The 26,246-nt window shown below is 45.6% G+C and overlaps 2 protein-coding genes across 2 annotated transcripts in view; both read right to left on the reverse strand.

The window, feature by feature from the left end:
• The window catches only part of LOC309544638 (general transcription factor IIH subunit 2), a 56,365-nt gene that overhangs the window by 17,433 nt on the left and 12,686 nt on the right, over positions 1-26,246 (reverse strand). Inside the window, exons 6-8 of the mRNA XM_082243543.1 lie at positions 22,697-22,751; positions 11,403-11,508; positions 6,725-6,815 (exon numbers count right to left, since the gene is read on the reverse strand). Coding sequence (XP_082099669.1) covers positions 6,725-6,815; positions 11,403-11,508; positions 22,697-22,751 — 252 coding nt within the window. The remainder of the gene's footprint in view (positions 1-6,724; positions 6,816-11,402; positions 11,509-22,696; positions 22,752-26,246) is intronic.
• LOC309543634 (lamina-associated polypeptide 2, isoforms alpha/zeta-like) lies at positions 474-4,576 on the reverse strand (the record flags this gene model as incomplete). Its single annotated transcript, XM_082242976.1, has 2 exons — positions 3,632-4,576; positions 474-499 (listed from the first exon to the last, which is right to left on the reverse strand). The coding sequence occupies exons 1-2, from the start codon at positions 4,404-4,406 to the stop codon at positions 474-476; spliced, it is 801 nt and encodes a 266-aa protein (XP_082099102.1). The 5' UTR covers positions 4,407-4,576.

Consider the following 26,246-nt stretch of genomic DNA (forward strand, 5'->3'; position numbering starts at 1 on the left):
TTAACTACATAAATAAGACTTGTGCCGTGTACCATAAACAAGTCATTTAAAAGACCAGTGTTCCACCTGTGTGTTTTTTCTTCTCTGAGCATGCCCAGTCTTGCTCATCTGATTTTTGTCTGCTGAAATCTATACTGACTGATGGAAAATCGACCGTTCTGTTGACGGCCAACAAAAATTTTATAGCATGCACACCAGATTTTGTTCGGCCGAAAAGTCGCAGTGGGTTGTCGGAAGCATCATACTAAAAAGCCGAAAATTGTCCGATCGGACGTTGGCCGAAAATTCAAGTCCAACAATCGTTGCGTGTGTACGAGGCTTAAGGCTTGGTGGTGAGTGGGAGTAAAAAACCTTAGTTACTTACCGGTGACGGTATTTCTAAGAGCCTTTCAGGACAGCACCTGGAGAGAGCGCAGCTCCACCCAATCCACAGGAAACACTGCAAATAAAAACTCCTCCTCTTCCACCATGCCTCAGTCATATAGTAGCCTCGGACATGCTGGAAAACATAAACTACCACAGGTTAAACATTTACAAATTATATTATAAACAAAACCAAGGGGGGGTAGCTGCTGCTGTCCTGAAAGGCTCTTAGAAATACCGTCACCGGTAAGTAACTAAGGTTTTCTCAGATCGCCTTTCAGGACAGCACCTGGAGAGGATAAGCGAGTAACTTACACTTAGGGTGGGACCACTGCCTGCAGAACTTTTCTGCCAAAGGCTTGATCCTGAGCTGACAACAAGTCCAACCTGTAATGTCTAATAAAGGTTGAATAGCTGGACCAGGTAGCTGCCTTGCAGATTTGATCAGGCGAAGCACCGGCCCTTTCAGCCCATGAGGTTGCCACAGACCTTGTAGAATGCGCCAAGATGCCTTCTGGAGGTTCTTCTCCTTGAGCTACATAAGCCTGTTCAATTGCCCATCTGAGCCATTTGCCTAAAGTGCTCTTTGATGCTTTTTCTCCTATACGGGACCCTGAGAAGATGACAAATAATGCATTTGTCTTTCTAAATTCCTTAGTTACCAGGAGGAACTGAAGTAAGCATCTCCTCACATCCAAGGTATGAAAAGATTCTTCCCGAGTATTACTAGGAGTTGAGGAGAAAGTTGGTAAGACAATTTCTTGTGATCTATGAAAAGATGAAGCAATCTTTGGAAGAAAGGCTGGGTCCGTTCTTAGGACTACTCGATCTGCAAAAATTGTCAAAAAAGGGTCTGAAATTGAGAGGGCCTGGATCTCACTGATCCTCCTGGCCGAGGTTATTGCTATCAAAAAGATAGTCTTCAAAATTAAATTCTTCAGGGAAGCCTCTTTTAAAGGTTCAAAAGGAAACTTAGTCAAACCTTGTAACACAATGGTCAAATCCCATTTGGGAAATACTTTAAGGGCTATTGGCCTGTTGCGGGCTAATGCCTTGAAAAAACGAATGATTAGAGTCTCTTGGGACAAAGTCTTTTCGAAAAAAACTGAAAGAGCCGCTACTTGCGTCTTTAAAGTACTTGCTGCTAGTCCTTTCTCCATTCCCTCATGGAGGAACTCAAGCACTGAAATTAAATTTTTTAATTCAAAATTTTTGCTGGAACACCAAAAGTTGTATTTTCTCCAGACTTTCAAGTAAATATCCCTAGTCACCTTCTTCCTGCTGGAGAGAAGGGTGGAGATAACTTTTTCTGACAGGCCTCTGGCTCTCAAGATGTCTTCTTCAGTAACCACGCTGTCAGTTGTAAGCGGTCCAGTTCTGGGTACACTAGGTTCCCCTGTGTCAAAAGATCTCTCCTGTACGGAAGTTTCCAGGGAGGTTCTGAGGCAAGATTCAGCAGGAGGGCGAACCAAGGTCTCTTTGGCCAGTAAGGTGTAATCAGAATCAAGTTGGTCTTTTCTTCCCTGAACTTTTTGAGAACCAACGGAATCAGTTGGAATGGAGGGAACGCGTAAGACAAACGGAAGTCCCATGGATGGGCTAGAGCATCCAAGCCCCAGTCCTGATCCTCCCTGTGTAGGGAAAAGAATCTTTGGACTTTGTTGTTCTGTTGACAAGCGAACAAATCTATTTGGGGAAGACCCCAGACTTCCACGATCTGCATGAATACTTCTTGATTCAGACTCCATTCTGATTCCAACACCTTTTTCCTGCTCAGCAGATCTGCTAGAAGGTTTTGTGACCCCTTCAGATGCACCGCTGTCAGAGAGGCTAGATTTTTCTCCGCCCAGGAGAGTAGCTGTATTGCCAGATCTGATAGCTGTCTGCTTCTTGTGCCTCCTTGCTTTGACACGTAGGCCACTGCTGTCATGTTGTCCGACAGAACTTGCACATGATGGCCCCTGACTGTCTGTTGAAAGGACCAAAGACCCAAAAGGATGGCTTTCAACTCCCGCCAGTTGGATGATTTCCTGGACTCTGTTTTGGACCATGTCCCTTGCATCGTCCGGCCTTCCAGGTGGGCTCCCCAACCCCACGAACTGGCATCCGTCGTCAGACGTTTGTTCGTCTGGAAAGTCCATTGCAGACCTTCTTCCAGATTTCTGGAATTCCTCCACCACCACAAAGATCTCTTTGCTTTCGTGGAGATTCTGATGGATTTCTCCAGATGTTCCGGGTATGACCAACTCTGCAGAATGTCTCTCTGGAGAAGACGGGAATGCAGTCTTGCCCACTGCACTGCAGGGATAGCGGCTGTGAGCAAGCCCAAAGCTGCCATGGCCGACCTGACAGTAACCTGATGATTGGTTTGTAATCGAGCAACTGCGTTCTGAGTCTTCTCGATCTTTTCTTGAGGTAGAAACACCTTCTGGAGGACCGAATCTATTCTGTATCCCAGAAATTTTATCTGCTGAGATGGAATCAAGCTGGATTTCTCCAAATTCATGAGCCACCCCAGACTCTCTAGGTGGTCCTGAGTCTCCTGAAGGTGTACCATTGTCTGGCTCTTGGACTCTGCAAAAATTAGCAGATCGTCCAGGTAAGGGACAATTGAAATACCCCTCAGCCTTAATGGCTCTAGGGCATCCGCCATTACCTTGGTAAACCCCCTTGGAGAAGATGAGAGGCCAAAGGGGAGGGCCCTGAACTGCAGATGCCAGACCGATTCCCCGAGATTGACCTCCAGCCTTAGGAATTTCTGGCACTCCTGATTTATTGGGATGTGCAGGTAAGCGTCCCTCAGATCCAAGGATGCCATGAAACAGTTTGGGGACAACAGTTTGGTCACTGAATAAATGGTGTCCATCCTGAAGTGCTTGTACCGAATTGATCTGTTTAGGATTTTCAAATTTAGGATCATTCGGTACTTGCCTGAGGGTTTTTTCACTAGAAAGATCTGAGAATAAAACCCACGGCCTTGTTGCCCCTCGGGGACTTGGATAATCACTTCCTGTTGAATCAGCTCTTGTAAAAGAGACATCATTGAGGAAGCCTCTTCCGGATCCCTTGGAAGGGGAGTAACATGGAATCTGCTTGGAGGTGTCTCCGAAAACTCCAGTTTGTATCCTTGAGCCACTATATTCTTTACAAAGGGGCTTGCGGATACCTCTTCCCAACGTGGGAGGAACCATAACAGCCTTCCTCCCACTGGAAGACTGTTGTCACTTGCTTTTATTGGCCTGGTCAGGTGGTCTAAAGAGGACTCCACCTTTCCCTTTGCCTTTATGGGAGGTCCATCTTGATCTCTGATCTTGTTCACGACCTCTGTTGGTTTGTTGAACAGAACGAAATCTCTTCTTAGGAGGCGATTTCTTTTTTGACGGAAAGGCCTTCTTCTTATCCGCCGTTCTGTCAAGAATTGCTTCCAATTCAGGCCCGAAAAGCAAGTCACCGGCAAAAGGTAAACCACAGAGTTTCACCTTAGAAGCTGAATCACCTGTCCAGGTTTTCAACCAGACCGCCCTCCTGGCAGAGTTGACAAGGGCTGCTGACCTGGCAGACATTTTGATAGACTCAGCAGAAGCATCGGCCATATATTTTACTGCCTTTAGGAGCAGCGGAAATGAATCCAGGAGATCTTTCCTTGCTGTTCCAGCCTCCACATGCCCTTTAAGTTGTTCGAGCCAGCACTCAAGATTTCTGGCTACCACCGTGGAGGCCATGGCCGGCTTAAGGCTGGACGTAGAGGAATCCCAAGCCTTTTTAAGGAGAGAATCTGCCCTTTTATCCATGGCGTCTTTCAGAACACCCATGTCCTCGAACGCCAAATCCGTGCGGCGAGACACCTGAGAAAAAGCAGCATCCACTCTGGGCTTCTTGTTCCATAGGTGCGCCGTATCCTCTTCAAACGGAACTCTCCTTCTTAGGGATTTAGAGAAAAAAGGGGCCCTCTCTGGGTCCTTCCACTCTTTTTCAATAGATTCCGTAAGGACTTTATGAACAGGAAAAACCCTGCGCTTTGTCTGTTCAAGGCCCTGGTACATTCTGTCATGAAGTGAAACTTGCACCTTTTCTTCTGCGTGGTGTAAATCGCTTTCAGCAACTCATCAACCTCTTCCAAGGATAATTTGTATCTGGAAGAACTAGCCACCTCTTCCTTCTCTTCCTCCTCTGAATCCCTGATGGAACAGAGAGCACTCTCCCCCTCATCTTCTGAATCGCTTGACACTGCAGACTTAGAAGTAGACGGCTGGGAAGATGTACCACCCGTTTGTTGGGAATCTGATAGAACTTGTGGCGTCCTGGATAACAGGGAACGAACTGAGGACAAGGTGTCTGTGAGTTCTTTAAATGAAGATATGAATTCATTATTCTGCTGACTAGACTCTTCCTTCACAAGGTCAGCAATACATGCTTTACAAAGTGGCTTCACCCAGAGAATCTCTGAGTGGATTCTTGCATGAAGGGCATTTCCTTGATGCTGGGGCTCTTGTCTTCACTGTGGCTTTAACCTAGTAAAGAAAAAGCCATCATGAAAGCCCAATAACCACTATAAAAGAAAACCACCACCTAGTGATTTCTTGCAAGGGAGAAAATCGTGACCCACACCAAAAAGGATCAGAAGAAAAGACTCCCAGATGCATATATATCCTGTTAGACTGGGAACAGTTACTCAGTCTACAGGGCAGGCTCCAAAAGGAGGAAGGAAGAAACCCCACAATAAAAGCTCACACAGTAAAGAAAAAAGAGGCACCACTGCACCTCTCCTACCTGAGCTTGGCCGGCGCTGGCGGTGCCTGCTTCCACCGTCGCTGCAGACTTTTCCTCCATGTTGTTGAAAAGCGCAGCTTGCTGGCAGATCTCTCCATTTAAATACCGCTTCCCGCGTCCTCCTCTGTGGACCGGAAGCGGAAGCGCCGACCTCGTGACCTGCCTCTGACCCCTGCGTGTATTGCGGTTGGAGCAAACGCCGCCACGCCCCCACCGGAAGTCCCGTCCACCGGAAGTGACGCCGCGCGTCCCCGGGATCAGAGTCCGAAAGTGCGGGAGATTCGAATGCCAAAAGCGGCTCCCCGCCCGCCGACCGGCCGAAGCGCGGACCTCTGACGCCCGGACCGGATCCTCCGATGGGTTTCAGCTCCCCTGAGCGAACGAGGTGAGAGGCTCCGGAGCATACCCCCTTTGACACTCCAGGGAGGGGAGCTGGGATGGTCTCCATGCTGAAACAGCAAACAAAAACTGGGCAACAAATCCTTCTCTCCCCCTGGAGAGAGTGCAGCCCTTCCACATAGCTCCTGCAATGCTTCCACCATGGCGGAGGAAACACAAATGACTGCGGCATGGTGGAAGAGGAGGAGTTTTTATTTGCAGTGTTTCCTGTGGATTGGGTGGAGCTGCGCTCTCTCCAGGTGCTGTCCTGAAAGGCGATCTGAGAAAAATTACACAGACCCTGTGGTCAGTATGACGAATACTACCCCATCAATGGTATTAGTAGGAAGAGAAGTTCCCATTGGTGTCAGTGGGAAGAATAGTGCCCCATCATTGGTATAGTGGGAGGAATAGTGCCCCATCCATGTCAGTGGGAGGAATAGTGTCCCATTGGTGTCAGTGGAAGGAATATTATCCCATTGGTGGTGTCAGTGGGAAGCATTATGCCCCACTGTTGGTGTTAGTGGGAGGAATATTGCCCCAAGGGTTGAATAAAGGCAAGCAAGAACCACATGCAGCCCACAAGCTGCAGTTTGGAGGCCACGGATATAAGGTATGCTGTATACCTGCAGCAAAATGACAGGACTAAGTAAGAAGCAGGGTTTATCCCATTCACCCGCTAATGAAGTAGAAAGGTGTGGAAAATGCAGCATGTCTACATTTTTTCCACATTAACACCAGAGCTCTTCTGTATTCTCTGAAATATGGAATATCCAGGACCTAAAAGAAAACAGACTGATTTATCTTTAACTTAAACAACAACACTGGGAGACTGACCCATTAAGAGGAAACCATATGCATGCCTAGATCCAACAGGTCTATTATACAAGGTGAAAAAGTCCATCATCTACACTACAGCCTCCATACAACCTGATCTGCATTATACACCAATTACTGTATCATAGAATTTTCATGAGAAATATTTTTCCTCTCCTAGTCACATAGGCAGTAATTTATATAGCATATCACACATTTAGGTACATTTTGTTTAGATATTACTGTAACACATCTGAATGTGGAGCTACATAGCTGAAAATCACTTTTGATATTTACAACATAAAGATGCACTTCGCTGTCACCTAAACACTGTGCAGCCAAATAAATAACATGGAATCTGTATCTCTTATAACAGACGTTATCAAAAGACAATCACCTTTATCATATCATAAATATTGGAAGGATCACATGTTGTCAAGCTGCTAAAAATCACCAGAATTTCACGGCTTGTATGGCCAGGCATGTGTCTACATAAATAAAAAAAAATGTAAAAAATTATATTAGAATATATATATTTATATATATCAATTAGCAACCTTAGCACTGGAACTATAAAAATAAAGATACATAAAAAGCCTCGCTGACATTCCATTTAACAGTCCTAACTGAGCCTTTACATGTTTGAAATTATGGTATAATTTCCCTGTGTATTGGTCAGCTACTGTGCCTTGCAAAAGTATTCACCCCCTTGGCTTTTTACCTATTTTGTTACATTACAGTCTTAAATTCAATGTTTTGTTAATCTGAATTTTATGTGATGAATCAGAACACAATAGTCTAAGTTGGTGAAGTGAAATGGAGAAAAATATATAAATAAAAAGCTCTGGTGCAACCAATTACCTTCAGAAGTCACATAATTAGTGAAATGATGTTTACCTGTGTGCAATCTAAGGCCCCTTTCACACATGCTGTCCGTTTGTCCGTTTTTCATCCATCCGTTGACAGATGAAAAACGGACATCAATGTATCTCTATGTAAAAACGGATGACAACGGATGATCATCCGTTAAGATCCGTTTTCATCCGCTTCCGTCAATGTCCGTTTTTTTGAATGCCCTATTTTTCATCCGTCAAAAAAATGGATCAGACGACAAGCGGACGACAACGGATGACAACTGGATGAAAAACGGATGAAAAACTGATACATTTTGACCTGACTGAACTGAAGAACTGAACGGACCGTATGTGTGAAAGGGGCCTAAGTGTCACATGATCTGTCATTAGACACATCTTTTTTGAAAGGCCTCAGAGGCTGCAACTCCTAAGCAAGAGGCACCACTAACCAAATACTGCCATGAAGACCAAGGAACTCTCCAAACAAGTAAGGGACAATGTTGTTGAGAAGTACAAGTCAGGGTTAAGTTATAAAAAAATATCCAAATCTTTGATGATCCCCAGGAGCACCATCAAATCTATCATAACCAAATGGAAAGAACATGGCACAACAGCAAACCTGTCAAGAGATGGCACCCACCAAAACTCACGGACTGGGCAAGGAGGGCATTAATCAGAGAGGCAGCACAGAGAGGTAACCCTGGAGGAGCTGCAGAGTTCCACAGCAGAGACTGGAGTATCTCTACTTAGGACCACAGTAAGCCGTACGCTCCATAGAGTTGGGCTTTATGGAAGAGTGGCCAGAAGAAACCCATTACTTTTAGCATAAAACAAAATGTCACGTTTTGAGTTTGCGAAAAGGCATGTGGGAGACTCCCAAAATGTATGGAGGAAGGTGCTCTGGTCTAATGAGACTAAAATTGAACTTTTCGGCCATCATAGAAATTGCTATGTCTGGGGCAAACCAAACATCACCCAAAGAACACCATCCCCACAGTGAAACATGGAGGTGGCAGCATCATGTTGTGGGGATGTTTTTCAGCAGCCAGAACTGGGAAACTGGTCAGAATTGAGGGAAAATGGACGGTGCTAAATACAGGGATATTCTTGAGAAAAACCTGTACCACTGCGTGATTTGAGGCTAGGATGGAGATTCACGTTCCAGCAGGACAATGACCCCAAACACACTGCTAAAGCAACACTTGAGTGGTTTAAGGGGAAACATGTAAATGTGTTGGAATGGCCTAGTCAAAGCCCAGACCTCAATCCAATAGAAAATCTGTGGTCAGACCTAAAGATACTTCAAATCTTCAAAGTTGTGGGCAAGTTGGGCAAGTTCTGTAGATTAAATGTTGCAAATCCTCAAACAATCCATGTTAATTCCAGGTTGTGAGGAAACAAAACATGAAAAATGCCAAGGGGGGTGAATACCTTTGCAAGGCACTATAGATGCACTTGGACTTTCTCTTGAAAAAAATTAAATTACTCTTTGATGTGAACATAATTTGCTTCCTGTCCCAGGATTTAGAATGGTCATGTGTGTAAAGATCCTATTCCATAATTTTACATAATGGTCATTTGTGTATAGATCCTATTCCATGAATTCATGACGATTTCTTGTGTGAAGCTTTGTACTTTCTTACCTCATGTTTATCTAACAGGTTTAATTCAACAAGGCAATGAAGTACTAGTAGCTCATGATACTTTATTTGCACTAAGAGGACAAGCTTTTAAGCCCTATTCACATCTGTGCAGTGCGCTCATTGGTGGTTTTTTTTTTTTTTTTTAACAGGCTGCATTACATGCATCAAGAGTGCCAAAATAGCTCCTGCGCCTTCTTTAAGCGATCAGCCTTGCACATTGTCACATGACTAGACGCGATTGGGGTGCCATTAAGAATTAATGGCACCTGCCAGCATGTCGCACATTTCAGTGTGTTTTTTGCATGTTTCCAGAGCGCACAGGTATGAGTGGGGCCTTAAGGGTCTACCACCCCCTTCTTTTTGGCCCAAGCGGTACTGATTCACAGTGTATCAATACTGCTTGGACTGAGAAGAAAGAGGTGATAGACCCCTAAAAGCTAGTCCTGAATATTTAAATGTTAGTGCAAATAAAAAAACATCATGGACATTACACAACTGCATTGTTGATACACAGTGTATCAGTAATGCTTGGACGGAGGAGGAGGGGGTGGTAGACCTCTGAAAGCTTGTCCTGAAAATGTAACAGTTGCAAATAAATCCCAGACAGTACCCAACTGTGTTGCTGCAGGTACAGTAGTATGGCTACAATAACCATAAGATTAGACTAGGATACTGGAAATCACTTCTGGTAACTGAATCAGATATGTGCTTACTTAATAAAACAGTGCAGAGAGAAATACCCATACACACCAACCAGATTCCATACTGTAATGGTTTGACTTCAGCAAGTGAACTCTGGTTGGCTTGTAGAGGTATGTACAAATTGTACTTCCCTAAACATGCTTCTTACACTGACTTTCTGAGTGTGCCCATGAAAGTGAGACTTACTGTAAATCAATCTAACTAATAGACAAGAACAGTAAAGAATAATCCTTTTCTACAAGAGCCTAAATTTGTAATGAACAAAATGTCAGAACATAAATGAATTTGCCAAACATAAAAAGTTAAAAGCACACACACATTACAGCAATAAAAAAAAAAAAAAAAAACAGCTTCACTGTAACCCTCACCAATTTTTCTAGGTGACTGAACTACAGCACATAAGAATCCTTCTTGAAATTTAAGTCAACAGCTGGAGATGAATTCCGTGCTTAGCACCTTATCTATAAGGCCTCATGCACACTGAACAATATAAAAACACCAGTAGCATTGTAGTGAGTTTTTCAGCGTTTTTTAGCTTTTTTGGCGTTTTTAGCTAAAATCACCTCTCTGTTATTTTAGTAACTCTGACTTTCCCACAATGCAATACTTGCCAGAATTGCATCGCATGGGTGTCTACACCCATGCATTAAGATTTAGGTGCAGGGAAAAAAGGGTCCTACAACATTTTGGTGCAAATGTGGACCCTTTCTTCCCCGCATTGCATGTGTGTGAACACCCATGTGATCTGATTCAAGCTCACTGCATTTTACAACCTGTTTTGGGGTGTAGTTCATGGAACATTATGCCCCTGTTCACATCGGGCAGATTTGACATGCGATTTGACATGTCAAATCGCATGCCAAATCAGAGCCTATTGCCGGCAACGTCACATTCCGAATTGGTGCAACTCTGACTTTGTGGTGCCCCACTGATTCCCAAAAGTAGTTTCTGCACTACTTTAGGAGACTTCAGCGCGATTTCAATAGACATCTGTGCATTAACCTGAACAGATGTCTGTAAAATCGCCCCGAAGTCGCACTGACATGCAAGTTTGAAATTGTGCGCGTTCAGCTGAATGATTTTAAACGCGCCCTCAGTGTGAACCGCTGCCGTTGCCGGCAATAGGCTCCAATTTGACATGCGATTCAACATGACAAATCGCATGCCAAATCGGCACTTTGTCAACAGGGCTTCATGTTCCATGAACGATAAACCAAAACAGATGGCAAAATGCAGTGAGCTTGCCAGAATAGCATCACGTGGGTGTTCACTCCCATGTGATGCAATTAGGTGTGGAAAAAACCGGGTCCTACAACATTTTGGTGCAAATGTGATGCAATTTGTGCCATACAAAATATATGGCTCAAATAGCATCGCACAGACATCACGTGATGTGCACAGGAATGCGGTGCATTTTTGGTGCAAATCACATGTGGTTTTCAGCATGCACCAGTGTGAACCCCGGCTATGTTCCATGAACGACACCTCAAAACAGAACCTAGGCTTAAAAAAAGCAATGGAAACAAAAATGTCAAAAAACGCCAGTTAGCAGCATTTTTTGGCGTTCATCAGCGTTTATGTTAGAGAGTTTTTACAGCTGGAAAAACGCCACTAAAAACCCACTAGTTTTCGGGTTTTTATACAGCCAGAAACTGCCCCTGCCAAAAAATGCTGATAACAGCCTATGTGTGCATGGAGACATAGGATAACATGCTGCGGCATTTACTGGCTGTAGAAAAAAAAACGTCTGACGCCAAAAACAGCAGCTGTAAAAACATCCGGTGTGCATGAGGCCTAAAACTAGCAATGTCCAAAGTCATGTTTCATGAGTATTTTCCCAAATATATTGATACATTACAAAGACACTGTTACTGACTTCAGTGTCTGCAGTGCAAGGTTGAGGGAGTTGTAAAGAGACGGCTCGCCGATGCAGCTCATGTCTACAGCTTTCTTCAGGGCAGTTATGTGCTGTCTGGGATTACCTGGAGAAATAAAATAAAAATCCATGATTACCCACTTTGGCTCTGGTACTGTATACCCCCCTTTATGGACCACAGCAATTTTACATTTATACTACAGCCCTGTTTATCCAAAAACCACTGTAAGAATTTAAGATAAGGAATTATTACTAACATTTTTTTGGCAATATTATCTTGTAAATATTTTATTTTATAAACATTTAAAAACAAAAATACATACGAACAGTTAAAAATAAAGAATGTTCTCTTTTGGCCAGTTAGCTTTAAAACAAGTACTGTTCCTGTAAATATAAAGTATACTTTTAGTCTATATCAAGACCCATTTATAATGATACGAAAAATAAATTTCCAGTACAAAAGTATGGCAAAGTTATTTGCAAACTTTTTCAACAATTTTTTAAGCAACACTGAAAAAATAAGAAACAAAGCAAATTAAAGCTAAAAAAAAGTTTAAGTATTAACTGTAGAAAAAATTGAATAAAAAAAAAAAAATAGCAAACAAACCACTAGCTAAGGGTAGGAGAAAGTGAAGTAGGGCTGATTATAGTTAGCAAAAATTAAGGACTACAGACAAACCTTTTTTTTTTTTCCCCCCCATTTTGGATGGAGCAATATAGCCCCACTCAGATATTTTTTCACCATCTGTGTCCCATTGCGTTAATTTCCTTTCACTTCCTGTCCCATAGCCGAAACAGGAAGTAAAGAAATCCCTGCAGATTAGGGGAATCCTTGGGGACCCCCAAGTCACCAGAACAAGTCTCCATTGGAAGATTTCTCCTCTATTACTTCTCTGGGGACAACCAAAAATGTGTGATTTTCCTTTACTTTCACTTTCAACGATAAAAAGGTAAAGAGGACAAATACACAGGACAAATTTACTGGCCTAAATAAAATCGTGGATTTACTGCAGAGATAAAACAATAATTCTCCCACTCTACAAGACTCTGGTCTGGTTGCATCTCGAGAATGCCTTCCAGTTCTGGGCATCGGTCCTTAGGAAGGATGCGCCCAGAATTGGAGAGTGCCCAGAGAAGGGAAACAAAACGAATAAAGGGACTAGAGGATCTCAGCGATGAGGAAAGACTACAAGCATTGAACTTATTTTCTCTGGAGAAGAGACAGGATATCAGTGTATAAATACCATACTGGTGACCCTAGCATAGGGAACAAACTATTCAGCAAAAGGGAATTGAAAAAGACAGGCGGCCATTCACTAATATTGGAAGAAAAGCGGTTTAGGCTTAAACTGCGTAGAGGGTTCTCAGAGCGGTAAGGATGTGGAATTCTCTTCCACAAGCACTGGTATCAATAGGGAGCATTGATAGTTTCAAAAAACTATTAGATGTCCACCTTAACGACCATAACATACAGGGGTATACAATGTACTATTGACAGCAAACACACACTCATAGGTTGAACTGGATGGACTGGTGTCTTTTTTCAACCTCACTATGTAAAAAACAGAGAGGGTGAATCTCCTTAATTCAGCCAAGATCAGACTGCCAATGCAAACCAAACATCTTGCAGAACACTCCCCCTTTTCTTAGCTATTCAGCTTAACACCAATTTACTATATATAGAGTGCTTTGTATGTCCCAGAACACATGCTGCCCCCTTCAAAAACATTTTTTTGAACACACACTTTAATAACAGAGCTGTAATTTGCTCATGGGTACTTTACTTCCCCCAACCTCCCAATTTATAATGTCTAACAAGCAGTGCCTTCTTACTTCCCAAAATGCTGTACAATCCTTACTGGTTATCGGTTATTTGTAACAGCAATTTGCTTTATTAAGCGATCCTTTCTATGCTAAATATTCTTCCTTTATTTCGCCACCCTGTTAACTTTAGATCCCATACAAGAAATACATCACAACACAACGTAGCATGCATTTCTTGAGATCAGCGGTGATCAACTAACTTGATGAATGAGGCTGTAAGTGGTGGCCCTTAAACCGGTAGCACATTTTGTTGAAGGTATTCAATTCTAAGAAAAAAAAAATGATATTTTTGCCTTACCCTAAAATCCATTTCTCTGATGTCCATTGACGGACACAGCTCCTGATCTTCTTAACCATTGGGTTATACTGCCCCCTACAGGAGTAGGACACTAGGCAAAAAACGCCTATAAGCAGTCCCAGGGGTTATACTCCTCCTCTCGGCTATTGGTACTCAGTTTTGTTATAAGCAGTTTCATGGTTAGTCAAAAATCCAATTTTTTCTTTTGTTCATTGAGGGAGAGAGATCCAGTTCTTCTTAACCATAGGGACGCCCCAAAGCAGTGTTAAACATGAGGGGTGGGAACAGTGAAAAAGAAAATTCCCAAGGCTAAATTATAGCCAACTAGGTAAACAGGAGCTCAACCAAAACAACTGGAGCCCACCTGAAAAAAACAATACACTCTCAAAGAGGACCAGGTCCTCTAAACAGCAGCCTGCAAAACCTTGCGGCCAAAAAAAGCATCCGCAGATGCCAATATATCCACTTTATAGAACTTTGTGAAAGTGTGCACAGACGACCAGGTGGTCGCCTTGCAAACCTCGTCACTGACGTCTGATGACAGAAGGCCCAGGAAGCACTGAGCGCCCGAGTAGAGTGTGCCTCGACAGGGAAAGGAGCAACCTGACCCTTAATAAATAGGCCTCAATCACCATCTGTCTGATCCATCTGGAAATGGTCGCAGAAGCATACAACCCTTTTCAAGGCCCATCCGTGAGCACAAATAGTGACTCCATAGCTGCCAGGTACACCCTAATCGCCCAGACCACATCCAAGGCATGCAAAGCAATTTCCTTCGGATGTTTTGCCTGGGAAACAGGGAAGGCATTCAAATGAAAATCAGAGTCAACCTTTGGAAGGAACAACGGACAGGGGCGATGAAACACTTTATCTCTGTGAACCACCAAGTAAGGTGAACGACAGGATAACGCTGCCAGTTCTGACACCCTGCGTGCAGAGGTGATAGCCACCAAAAAGTCTACCTTCTGAGACAGCGTAAGCAGGGGAATCTCTCAAAGATTCTCAAAAGGAGGCTTCTAGAGGACTGAGAGCACCAAATTGAGGTCCCAAGGCGGTAACGGAGACCACACTGGAGGAGCCAAGTGCCAAACTCCCTGAAGAAAAGTACACACCAGGGAGTGTGTGGCCAAGGGCCAATGAAACCGCCAAGGCCAACACCTTGCCCTTGATAGGACTCAAGGCCAGTTTCTGCTCAACCTCCCGTTGAAGGAAGATCAAGAGCCAAGGCACCGAAAAAGAGCGAGGATGAACCCCAAGAGACTCACACAACGAGATGTACCTCTTCCATGTACGATGGTAGATCTTCCTAGAAGTAGATTTCTTAGCTTTTAACAGCATTTGAATCACTGACTTAGACAAACCTCTATCCTTTAGCACCTGTCATTCAACAGCCAAGCCCTCAAAGCCAGCGACTGACTGACTGTAAAGCAGGATGGAGGATTGGCCCTTGGGAAAGCAGATCCTCCCTGAGAGGAAGCTTCCAAGGAACGTCGGTGACCAGCCACACCAGCTCGGCGTACCAAGCCTGGCGAGGCCAGTCCGGGGCCACTAAGAGGACCGTAATCCCTTCTGCCTCAATCCCGCGTAGAAGTCTTTGCAGAAGCTTTAGATGAGGGGAGGCATACAGTGGGTACGGAAAGTATTCAGACCCCCTTACATTTTTCACTCTTTGTTATATTGCAGCCATTTGCTAAAATCATTTAAGTTCATTCTTCTTCCTCATGAATGTACACATAGCACCCCATACTGACAGAAAAACACAGAATTGTTGACATTGTTGCAGATTTATTAAAAAAGAAAAACTGAAATATCACATGGTCCTAAGTATTCAGACCCTTTGCTGTGACACTCATATTTAACTCAGGTGCTTTCCATTTCTTCTGATCATCCTTGAGATGGTTCTACACCTTCATTTGAGTCCAGCTGTGTTTGATTATACTGATTGGACTCGATTAGGAAAGCCACACACCTGTCTATATAAGACCTTCCAGATCACAATGCATGTCAGAGCAAATGAGAATCATGAGGTCAAAGGAACTGCCTGAAGAGCTCAGAGACAGAATTGTGGCAAGGCACAGATCTGGCCAAGGTTACAAAAAGATTTCTGCTGCACTTAAGGTTCCTAAGAGCACAGTGGCCTCCATAATCCTCAAATGGAAGACGTTTGGGAGGACCAGAACCCTTCCTAGAGCTGGCCGTCCGGCCAAACTGAGCTATCGGGGGAGAAGAGCCTTGGTGAGAGAGGTAAAGAAGAACCCAAAGATCACTGTGGCTGAGCTCCAGAGATGCAGTCAGGAGATGGGAGATAGTTGTAGAAAGTCAACCATCACTGCAGCCCTCCACCAGTCAGGGCTTTATGGCAGAGTGGCCCGACGGAAGCCTCTCCTCAGTGTAAGACACATGAAAGCCTGCATGGAGTTTGCTAAAAAACACCTGAAGGACTCCAAGATGGTGAGAAATAAGATTCTCTGGTCTGATGAGACCAAAATAGAACTTTTTGGCCTTAATTCTAAACGGTATGTGTGGAGAAAACCAGGCACTGCTCATCACCTGTCCAATACAGTCCCAACAGTGAAGCATGGTGGTGGCAGCATCATGCTGTGGGGGTGTTTTTCAGCTGCAGGGACAGGACGACTGGTTGCAATCGAGGGAAAGATGAATGCGGCCAAGTACAGGGATATCCTGGACAAAAACCTTCTCCAGAGTGCTCTGGACCTCAGACTGGGCCGAAGGTTTACCTTCCAACAAGACAATGACCCTAAGCACACAGCTAAAATAACGAAGGAGTGGCTTCACAACAACTCCGTGACTGTTCTTGAATGGCCCAGCCAGAGCCCTAACTTAAACCCAATTGAGCATCTCTGGAGAGACCTAAAAATGGCTGTCCACCAACGTTTACCATCCAACCTGACAGAACTGGAGAGGATCTGCAAGGAGGAATGGCAGAGGATCCCCAAATCCAGGTGTGAAAGACTTGTTGTATCTTTCCCAAAAAGACTCCTGCCTGTATTAGATCAAAAGGGGGCTTCTACTAAATACTGAGCAAAGGGTCTGAATACTTAGGACCATGTGATATTTCAGTTTTTCTTTTTTAATAAATCTGCAACAATGTCAACAATTCTGCGTTTTTCTGTCAGTATGGGGTGCTATGTGTACATTCATGAGGAAGAAGAATGAACTTAAATGATTTTAGCAAATGGCTGCAATATAACAAAGAGTGAAAAATTTAAGGGGGTCTGAATACTTTCCGTACCCACTGTAAATCAGACAATACTGACCCCATGGGGCCCCTAGCACGTCTGTGGCATCCGCCAGAGAATCCCGTGACGAACCTCTGCACCTGCTGAGCCAAGACGCCAACAGATCCACCTCGGGGATACCCCACCGGAGACACAACTGATGAAACACCTCTGGATGAAGGGGCCACTCCCCTTGGTCCAACACCTGTCGACTGAGGTAATCCTCTTGCCAGTTTTCCACCCTGGGAATGCGTACGGCGGAGAGGACTGAACAAAACGTTCTGCCCACCTTAGAATGCCGGCTACCTACAGAGCCACCAGGACACTTCTTGTGCCCACCTGGTGATTGACATAAGCCACAGCCGTGGCATTGTCTGATTGAATGCCCACTGGACATCTCTGAAGACGATCCGTCCAATGTTCCAGGCACAGTCTGCTCGGAGTTCCAGGATATTGATCGGTAGTCTGAACACCTCCAGTGTCCAGACCCCCTGAGCGGAATTTTTGCCGAGGACGCCTGCCCACCCGGACAGGCTGGCACCCGTGGTGACCACTGTCCAATACAAGGGGAGAAAGGATTTGCCCAGCCGAAGCGCTGGAGAACAAAGCCACCATATCAGGGACTATTTCGTTCCCTGGCTCAGCCGGATCTGGGTTTCCAGAGACTGTGGATTCTAGTCCCATTTGCCCAGAATCTCCCTTTGCAGGGACCTCGTATGGAACCAGCTTGAAGGTAGACACCATCAGGCCCAGCACCTGTATGCAAGTCCAGAGGGATGACCATCTGCTGGACAGCAGGAGACAAATTGCAGCCTGCAGTTTCTGGAGTTTGTCCAGAGGAAGGAGCACTCTGGCTAAGGCTGAGCCCAGAGTCAGACCCAGATAGTCCAGCTTTGTGGACGGAACCAGAGCAGACTTCTGAAAATTCAGAGTTCGTATGGTGTATTGTAATTTCCAGGTTTTTAACCAGAGCAGTAGGAGACTCTGCTTGCAGAAGGAGATCATCTAGGTAGCCCATTACCACGATCCCCCGTTGGCGTAACAATGCTAGCACCAGGGCTATCACTTTTGTAAAGACCCAAGGAGCAGAGACGAGACAAAAGGGTAACACCACAAACTGATAATGCTCCTCTCCCACGGCAAAGCGGAGGAAGCGCTGGTGACCGGCACATATTGGAATGTGAAGGTAAGCGTCCTTCCTTGATGTCGATAGAGGCAAGAAAATCCCCCTGATGCAGGGATGCCACCACTTTGCGAATGGATTCCATTCTGAACTTCTGCAACCGTACAAAGCAGTTCAGCCCCTTAAGATACAGAATTGGATTCACCTTGCCTTCTGGGGACAGGCGCAAGTTGCAAGGAAAGAACCTTTCCAGAGGGTAAGAACAAAAACTCGATCTTGTAGCCGGACTATATGACTTCGTGGACCCTCATGTCTTGTACCAGGGAAGTCCATAGGTCCGGAACCCAACAAAGATGTTCCCCCATCCCCGATACGGGTTAAGACACTTCTTCATGCAGAAGGAGCCATGTCCGTGGGTCTGGAGAAGCCCGCTCTCCACAAGCCAGACCAAGTTCCCTTGGATCCAACAGAGGAGGCCCTGAAAGGCTTTGATCTCTTGTCAGTTGCCCGAGGGACAAAAAAATTCTTATGAGATGTGAAGGATGGCCCACTTCTACGAATAGGGTCCTTGCCCTTACTAGCCTGTGGAAGAAAGGTACTCTTCCCCCCCGCAAGACCTTTAATGATGTCATCCAGGGTAGCTCCAAATAGGCGATCTCCTTGAAAAGGAAGGTCAAGGCCTTTTTAGAGTCTGGTTCGCAGACCAGCATTTGAGCCAAAAAATATGCTGAAGGACCACTGCTGAAACAGAGAGCCTAGCAACTAGGGGAGCCACATCCAAAGAGGCATCACAGTTTAACTGCAGCCCCTGGACCAACTGGTCTGCCAGCTCAGAAAAGGCAGGGGGAGCTGCTCTACCTCCAGGTCACGGTGTAAAAGCTTAGCCCATTTGGTCAGAGTTTACGACACCAGGGCAATGGTGAATACCAGCCTCACTGCCGAAACAGCCACAGTGAACATATTGCGGGCCACAGCCTCCGCCTTCCTGTCAGCCAGGTCCTTATAGGCCAGAGACTCTTCAACCCTAATCATGGTTGCCTTGTTTAATCCGGAAACCGGAGGGCCCCCCACCGGTGGAACAGTCCACTTTTTAAGAAGGGACTCCTCATTGGGGTACCGCATAGCAAATCACTTAGGGACCACAAGGGGACGTTTTGGTCGTTCCCACTCTTTAGCGACAATTCTGTCAAAATAGGAGGGGAAAGAAAACACCTTTGCCACTCTGGATGGCTTGAGATTGCCAAAAGGGAACCAACGCCTCCGTCACAGCTTCAGCTGTGTCCTCAATTTGTAAGGTCTCACACACAGATGCAATCAGTGCATCCACCAGCGCCTTTTCGTGCATGGCTACAGGAGTGAAGGAATCATCCTCACTATCTAAGAACTCAGGGCGCATTGTCAAAGACCCAGCAGAGTGACCTACATCTGCGCCGGTTGAATCAGATTCAGGATCTGAGGAGACAGATGAAGCAGGGGAAGGGGTGCTTTTTGCTAGCCATCGCCCAAAAACCACTTCCACCCGGAACACAAAGGACTCCAGGACCGCCGTCAGTGCATTAATGGATGGTTGGGACCCAGGAGGCCCCCCCCCCCTGCAGCTTCTGAGGGGATCAGGTGGGGAAATGTGCTCCAAGGACTCCATGAATCAATAGGGGGACCCCACAAAAAAGGTGTAAAAACACTGCCAAGGAACACCCCCACTGCCCGGCAGCACCACCCGGTCGCCAGTAACAGAGCACCAATCGATCCTCAGCAGAGAGGGAGAGGACCCCACTAGACTCACCACCCAGCAGAAAACAGGCACCTGCAGCCACCAGGATAACCTGCACTCCACGTGTAGAGTCAGCACCAGGGGATGAGGAGGGGCTCCCACTGCCAAAAATTGCAGCCCAGAGGGTTCCACTGTCATGGCTGCCGCTATTTTCAATGGCAACCCACCGAAAAATGGCTACTGGACTACACAAATATGGCCACCGTGCATTGAGCACACAGGCTACAAGAAAATGGCAGCCCGCAAGGCACCCACGAGGCTCTCAGGGACACAGGAGGGATCAGAAAACAGCACAGACAGGCAGGAATGGAGGTCCCTGGCAGGAGCCTTCACCAGGGAAACCCCCCCCACCCCACAGCTAAACACCAGTGGATCACCCCCCTTGCCCCATCGCCAGCACAGCACCCTTTACCCATCGCCAGCACAGCACCCTTCCCCCACCCCATGAGGTGGACCAGATTACCCCACAGCCCCAGCGTAAGTGGAGTGGGGGCGGATAGGGGGCGAGATGGCCCAAAGGGACCACCAGACCGATTACGGGGGGGTGCCTAATGGAAAGGAGGGGAACCCTGGGGTCCGACTGTCCCATAGAGAGCCCACGTCCACCCCAAAACTCTCCAGGGGAGGGGGGGGACAGTTACTTACCATACCAGGAACCAGATGGGCACCGCTCTAGACAGAACCTCCTCTCTATCGAAATTGGGGGCTGACGGCCAGAAGGAACACTGCGACTCGGGCCGAGACCTGGTCGTATGTGACCTCGCAAGGCAGCCCCCTTCCAGTGGGGCTATTTCGCGGCCAACCTAGCGTGGAGCTGAAGTCTGCATGCGCTTGCTGGCCAAGCTGGGGTGACCACTGGATCTAGACTGCCCAGTCCAGCAGTTGATTGTAGATCTCACAGGTCAAAAACAATGAGGATAAAAAACAAAATCTATCTAAAAAGAGAAAAATTAAAGAGAAAAAATGGCAGGACCAGAGACCCCAGCAAGGAACTAGGTCCTTACTCCTGACTAGACAGAAAAAAACTGAGTACCTATAGCGCAGAGAGGGTGCATAACCCCCTGGGACTGCCCATAGGTGTAGCCAGACTATTTTTCTGCCTAGTGTCCTACTTACTGTAGGGGGGGGGGGGGGGGGGAGTATAAGTAGAGAAGTAAGTAAGAAGATCAGGAGCTGTGTCCGTCAATGAATGAAAGAGAAAACACAGTCAGAGACTAAACATACTACAGTGGAAGGTCAGAGAATGATGATAGGTTACAAAATAGATTATCCCTGCTACAGCTTCCCCCAAAAATTACTGTTACAGGTTTGTTAAAAAAAATGTAAAAAAATTTGTGAATTTTTAACATTGTTAAAAAAATTATCCTTCATTGTGGTGGCTGCATTAGATTTTAGTTACATTCACCTGATGATCTGGCCAGTTTACATATGTGGGTGCGACTTGCGTATGCGTTCGCTTCTGAGCACGAGCAGAGGGACGGAGCACATTAAATTTATTATTTTTCTTATTTATGTTACTTTTACACTGTCCCTTTAATTTTTTATCACTTTCATTCCGATTACAAGCTCATTATTACAATTAAATCAGCCCTTTAAAGGCCATGAGGCGGAAGTGATGTCATACATCGCTCCAGTCCTCCAAGGGCAAAGAGTAAAGTGGGGACCATCTTGCCCTTACTTGACTTCCACCCCATCCCTCCAGCAGATCGGGTCGCTTCCACCTTTACGGATTTCTCAGAAAAACACCCAGTAAGCGGCGGGAGGGGGGTCACTTCCCCTGCTGCCTCTAAAAGTGATCTCGCAGCGAATCTGCTGCTGAGACAACTTTAATTATGTAGACAATTGCCCACACAACAAGGAGATACCGGGGTTATGGCAGCTAGCTGCTGCCATAATAACGGTATTTAGCATCAAAGTAATGACGTAAATGTACTGTGGGCGGTCGTCAAGTAGTTAACACTGACAAGGATGATCAGCTTTTATTCATTTATGTGAAACCTTTAGCTCAAAAGAAAAAAAACTGTTACTGTGTGTAAAGTAAAGCCCCGTACACACGTAGCGATTGTCGGCCGTAAATATTCGGCCGCCGACCGATCGGCCAATTGTAGGCTTGTTAGTATGATGCTTCCGACAACCGACAGGGAATTTTCGGCCGAACAGAATCTGGCGTGCAGACTTTAAAATTTTTGTTGGCCGTCACCAGAATGGCCGATTGTTCGCCAGTCAGTACAGAATTCGGCCGACAGACAGCAGATTAGCAAGACTGGGCATGCTCAGAAAAGAAAAAAGACACGGAAAGTTAACCATCACATGACATCACTTCTGCAGTCGGCGGTTGTTGGCCGACAAAATTCGTGTGCAGTCTTTAGCAGTTTTCAACAGACAGGACAGCACCGGACAAAAGACGGCCGATCGTTCGGCCGACAATCAGTACGTGTGTACGGGGCTTTTGTGTAAAAAGGGTTAGCTGTAGTTAGACTTTCATTCATTAGTCAAGTCTATCTGAATCAGCTAGCACATCTAACACTTCTCTTTTCCCTAGATTGACAATGTTGCTGTGCAAAAAGGTGCTCCCTTACTCCTCCACAGATAGAGCAACCATCCTAAGACAGGAAGTCTGTTACTGGCAGGATCACAAGGTGGAAAAAAAAAAGCCTAAAAAAACAAAACAAGTACAGCCATCACATCTAAGGATTGGTAAGCTGCAATATATTACATTTTAATATGGTTTAAATATCTAATCTTAAAAACAGGCTTCTGCCTTGCTGGGTAGCATTGTCAACATTAGAAGTGTTAATGGAAGCAGCATTTACTTTGCTTCATGCAAGTCAGCAGAAATGAATAGGAGATTTGCTGGTTCTTAAACAAGAGCCAGATCTGTCATCTTCACTTGATTCCACCATACATATGTAACTGACCAACAGCATTTCATATTTGGTGCAGTGCCCACACAAATGCCACAATCAAAACAATATTTTTTGTACTACATGGAAACAAAGACAATAAGAAAGAAAGTGAAAATGAATATATTTATCATACCAGCAAGCTCTGTCAGCTTCTCAGCCCGTTTATTTCTTGTGATAACGAGTCCTACCTAAAAGTAATCAAAAACGTGACAAAAGTTAATCGGTAAAGGAGTTGCACCTTACGACCCCAGACACTGCACCTTTCTGTCAGCTAGCAACTCTGCCACTACATACTTCTCCACTGCTCCCTCTGTCCTTGCTCCCTATTGTCACCTTTGCAGGGGCATGCAGAGAGGCTGAACCTGAGCTTTCTGGGCTCTCTGCTGACATCCCCTCTTTCCCAGAGCTAAAAGGCATAGTTAGGCCCACCAGTGAACACGACCATCACCTTCATTGCTATGGAACCCTTCCAAAGCGGCTGTCATTTTCTAGAAGCCCAGCATCCAAATTTATTCTATATTTCTTTTACTTTCAAGCTAAGCATTTTATTGGAAATGAAACACCACTATTATGTAAACTAGTATATCAGTGAGTCCCAACTATATTCGTCAACACCACATCCCCAATATGTATTTAGAAAACAATTTGTATAGGAACTTTTTAAAAGGTATTGACTCCTTCTACCAGAACGATTCACCATCATAAATGAATTGATTAAAAAGCATAGGTTTATTACAATTACAATTATTACAGTACCTCCCTATGAGGCCGCTTCACCATATTGAGGTACTGGCAACTGACCATCTGTAACTGAGTTTAAGTTGGGCTAACACCTGGGAGTGGTATGCTGGATTGTCAAGGAGGTTTTTAAATGCTCTTAAAGACACAGATGAAGTAACCAATTGGTGGTGCATAACAACAAGGTTGCCATTTCTGCTAGATCCTGCTCAATTAGGGTGCGGTTTGGGACACCGTTTGGACAATCCCTGCCTGGGTGGTCGTTCCTGCTGTTTTAATAAATCTTGTGTTATTCATGCCCTGAACTGCACCTAGGAAGATCACTATTGTTTCATCCATATTCCCCTCTATTGGATATCGTCTGGTATTGAACAATCATCCACATTTACTGCACCCCCTGAACTCCTGAGGAAGCCAGCAGTGTGAAACAGGTTGGGACAAGGTCCCTCCATCCCTATGTGGGACACCATATACCACATATAAAGTGATTCTACATATATAGATTGACTGTATAGTTTGATTTATGTTTTGGAAGGGGGATATAATACTCTAATGGGGTTTGCATTAGCCAATGTGGTTTGCTGAACGTATGTTTTTAAGGGAATGATACCCCAAATGTTTTAATGGATTGTAATAAACCTATGCTTTTAATCAATTAATTTATGTTGGTGAATCATTCTGGCTGAAGGAGTCAACACCTTAAAAATCCCAAGTTCCTATACAAATTGTTTTCTAACCACTATTTATTATTCCTTTCTCCAAAACTACTGAATCTTCTATATCAGTGGTCTACAAGCTATATGCTGCAGGCCAAATTCAATCCAAATTACAATCACTTTAAGGGACCCTGATGTGGTCTCTGATGAGAAAGGTGCAGACCACGTTTATATTTGTTTATATTTTATTATTGGCTCAAGTTTATTTAGAATTTATTTTCTTTGTTTTACCAAAGTTCTTTCTCTGTTGTTCTGAATCATATCATCCTGTAAGTTCTCCTTTACATAAAATCTGTAAGGTGTAATTTTACGGGGCGTGGCCGGATGTGAGCGAGGCTAGACATGTCTGCCCGGAGCTCCCTGGATTATCCCGATTACCTCCGTTTTCGGTGAGCGGACGACCCCCTTTTTCACCCTGGTCGGTGGGTGAACCCCCTGGTGTGCTGGCGATGCCATCTTCGACCCCTAAATCGCAGCGGAAGCCGCCTCAAGACCAGCATCAGGCCCGCGCCGCTAAGGGCCCGGGCTCCGCCTCCGCCATTTTGGCGACGCTGTCCACCGCGAGGTGCTGTGGCGCTTGTACAGGCATGGAGGATCGTCAGGCTGCGGACGTGCGGAGTCCCGGAGCCTCCTCAAATGCTGCTCCGGCTCCAGACACCGACCAGAGGGCGATTACCACCTCAATCCTAGAAGCCATAGATGCATGCAAAGCGGCGCTCATGGTCCGGATTGATCATCGGGCATCAGAATGTACTCTCATCCGCCATGACCTTGACAAGATCAGGGGGTCGCCTCACTACGGCGGAGGACAGGATCTCTGAGGTGGAAGATTGTTCTCATGCCCATTCTGCCCAGTTATCGGAACTACAGGGCATAGTGAAGTCCCTGCAACACCGCGCTGATGATGCAGAAGACAGGCAGAGGAGGAATAAGGTAAGAGTGGTGGGGCTCCCTGAAGGGGTGGAGGGGAAGAAGCCCGCTCCTTTTGCTGAACAATTTTTTAAACAACTGCTTTCCCTGGAGGATTTACCCCCTACTTATGTGGTCGAAAGGGCTCATCGGGTCCCGGCTGGGGCCAGACCGCCTGGAGCCCCCCCACGGCCATTCCTGGTTAAGTTCCTCAACTACAGGGATCGTGACATGCTCCTCTCGGAGGCGCGGAAACATCCTGAGCTGCGCTTTGAAAATACACGTGTGATGTTGTTTCCCGATTTTTCTGCGGAGACCCAGCGGAAGAGGCAATCGTTTACTGAGGTCAGGAAACGCTTACGAGCCAAGGAGATCACTTATAGCATGCAGTACCCTAGCAGGCTGCGGGTTCAACATAATGGCTCGGTCAAGTTCTTTGATTTTCCACAGGAGGTGTCGGAGTGGATGGATGGCCTGCGTTAACATCCTTATTACTGTGCCTGGCTGCTGTGGTTCTGGTTCCCTACGTGGTTTCTACATGCTTTCCTGAGACTCCTGGCTCTATTTGTGCGACTGACGCTGCATACCTCCTGAGTCCTTACCCCTGTTTTTCCTTCCCTATTTTTTGGGGTTCAGATCTTGCTTATTACTAGTTGGGTGCTTGCACACCGTCCCCCTTATGTGCCCTGGGTTGCCTGCAACAGTGGGGGTGTTCTGCTTGGACGGCCCACTGCACTGATCGACATCAGACAGGTCCAGGGGCTCCATGTGGGACGGTGACTGTCATCTAACTTGCCGAAACTGTTGTTCACATTGGAGGACCGTTGCACTTGTCGATTTTTTGGGTTGTTCGGGATTCAAGCCACGTACCGGACTGTTTTTTCTGCGGTTTTGTTTTTTGGGTTTCTGGTATGATGGCACGGGTTATGTTACACCAGCACCTGAACTTGAATGCTCATTTATGTCTAGAGGTCATTATAAGTGTTTACTATATTCTTCTGATGTGCCCCCTGTGGTTCTTATTGCATTGGGCCTTGCCTTGGGCCCCGCACCCATGTTTTCTTTATGCTCATGGCTGACAATGTTAAGTTCCTCTCCTGGAATGTGAGAGGTTTGAATAATAAGTTCAAGCGGGCCAGGGTCTTTCAGTACCTGAAATTGGTTAAACCACATATCCTCCTGCAGGAGACCCACCTAGATGGTAATATGATTCTTGCTCTTAGGAGACCGTGGATCCAGAGGGCATTGCATGCCACCTATTCCACGTATGCCAGGGGGGGTCTCCATCCTCATAAGTAAATCTATACCCTGCACGATCCA

Source organism: Pelophylax lessonae (genome assembly GCF_965119305.1).
Source record: "Pelophylax lessonae genome assembly, chromosome: 1".
Classification (NCBI taxonomy): Eukaryota; Metazoa; Chordata; class Amphibia; order Anura; family Ranidae; genus Pelophylax; species Pelophylax lessonae.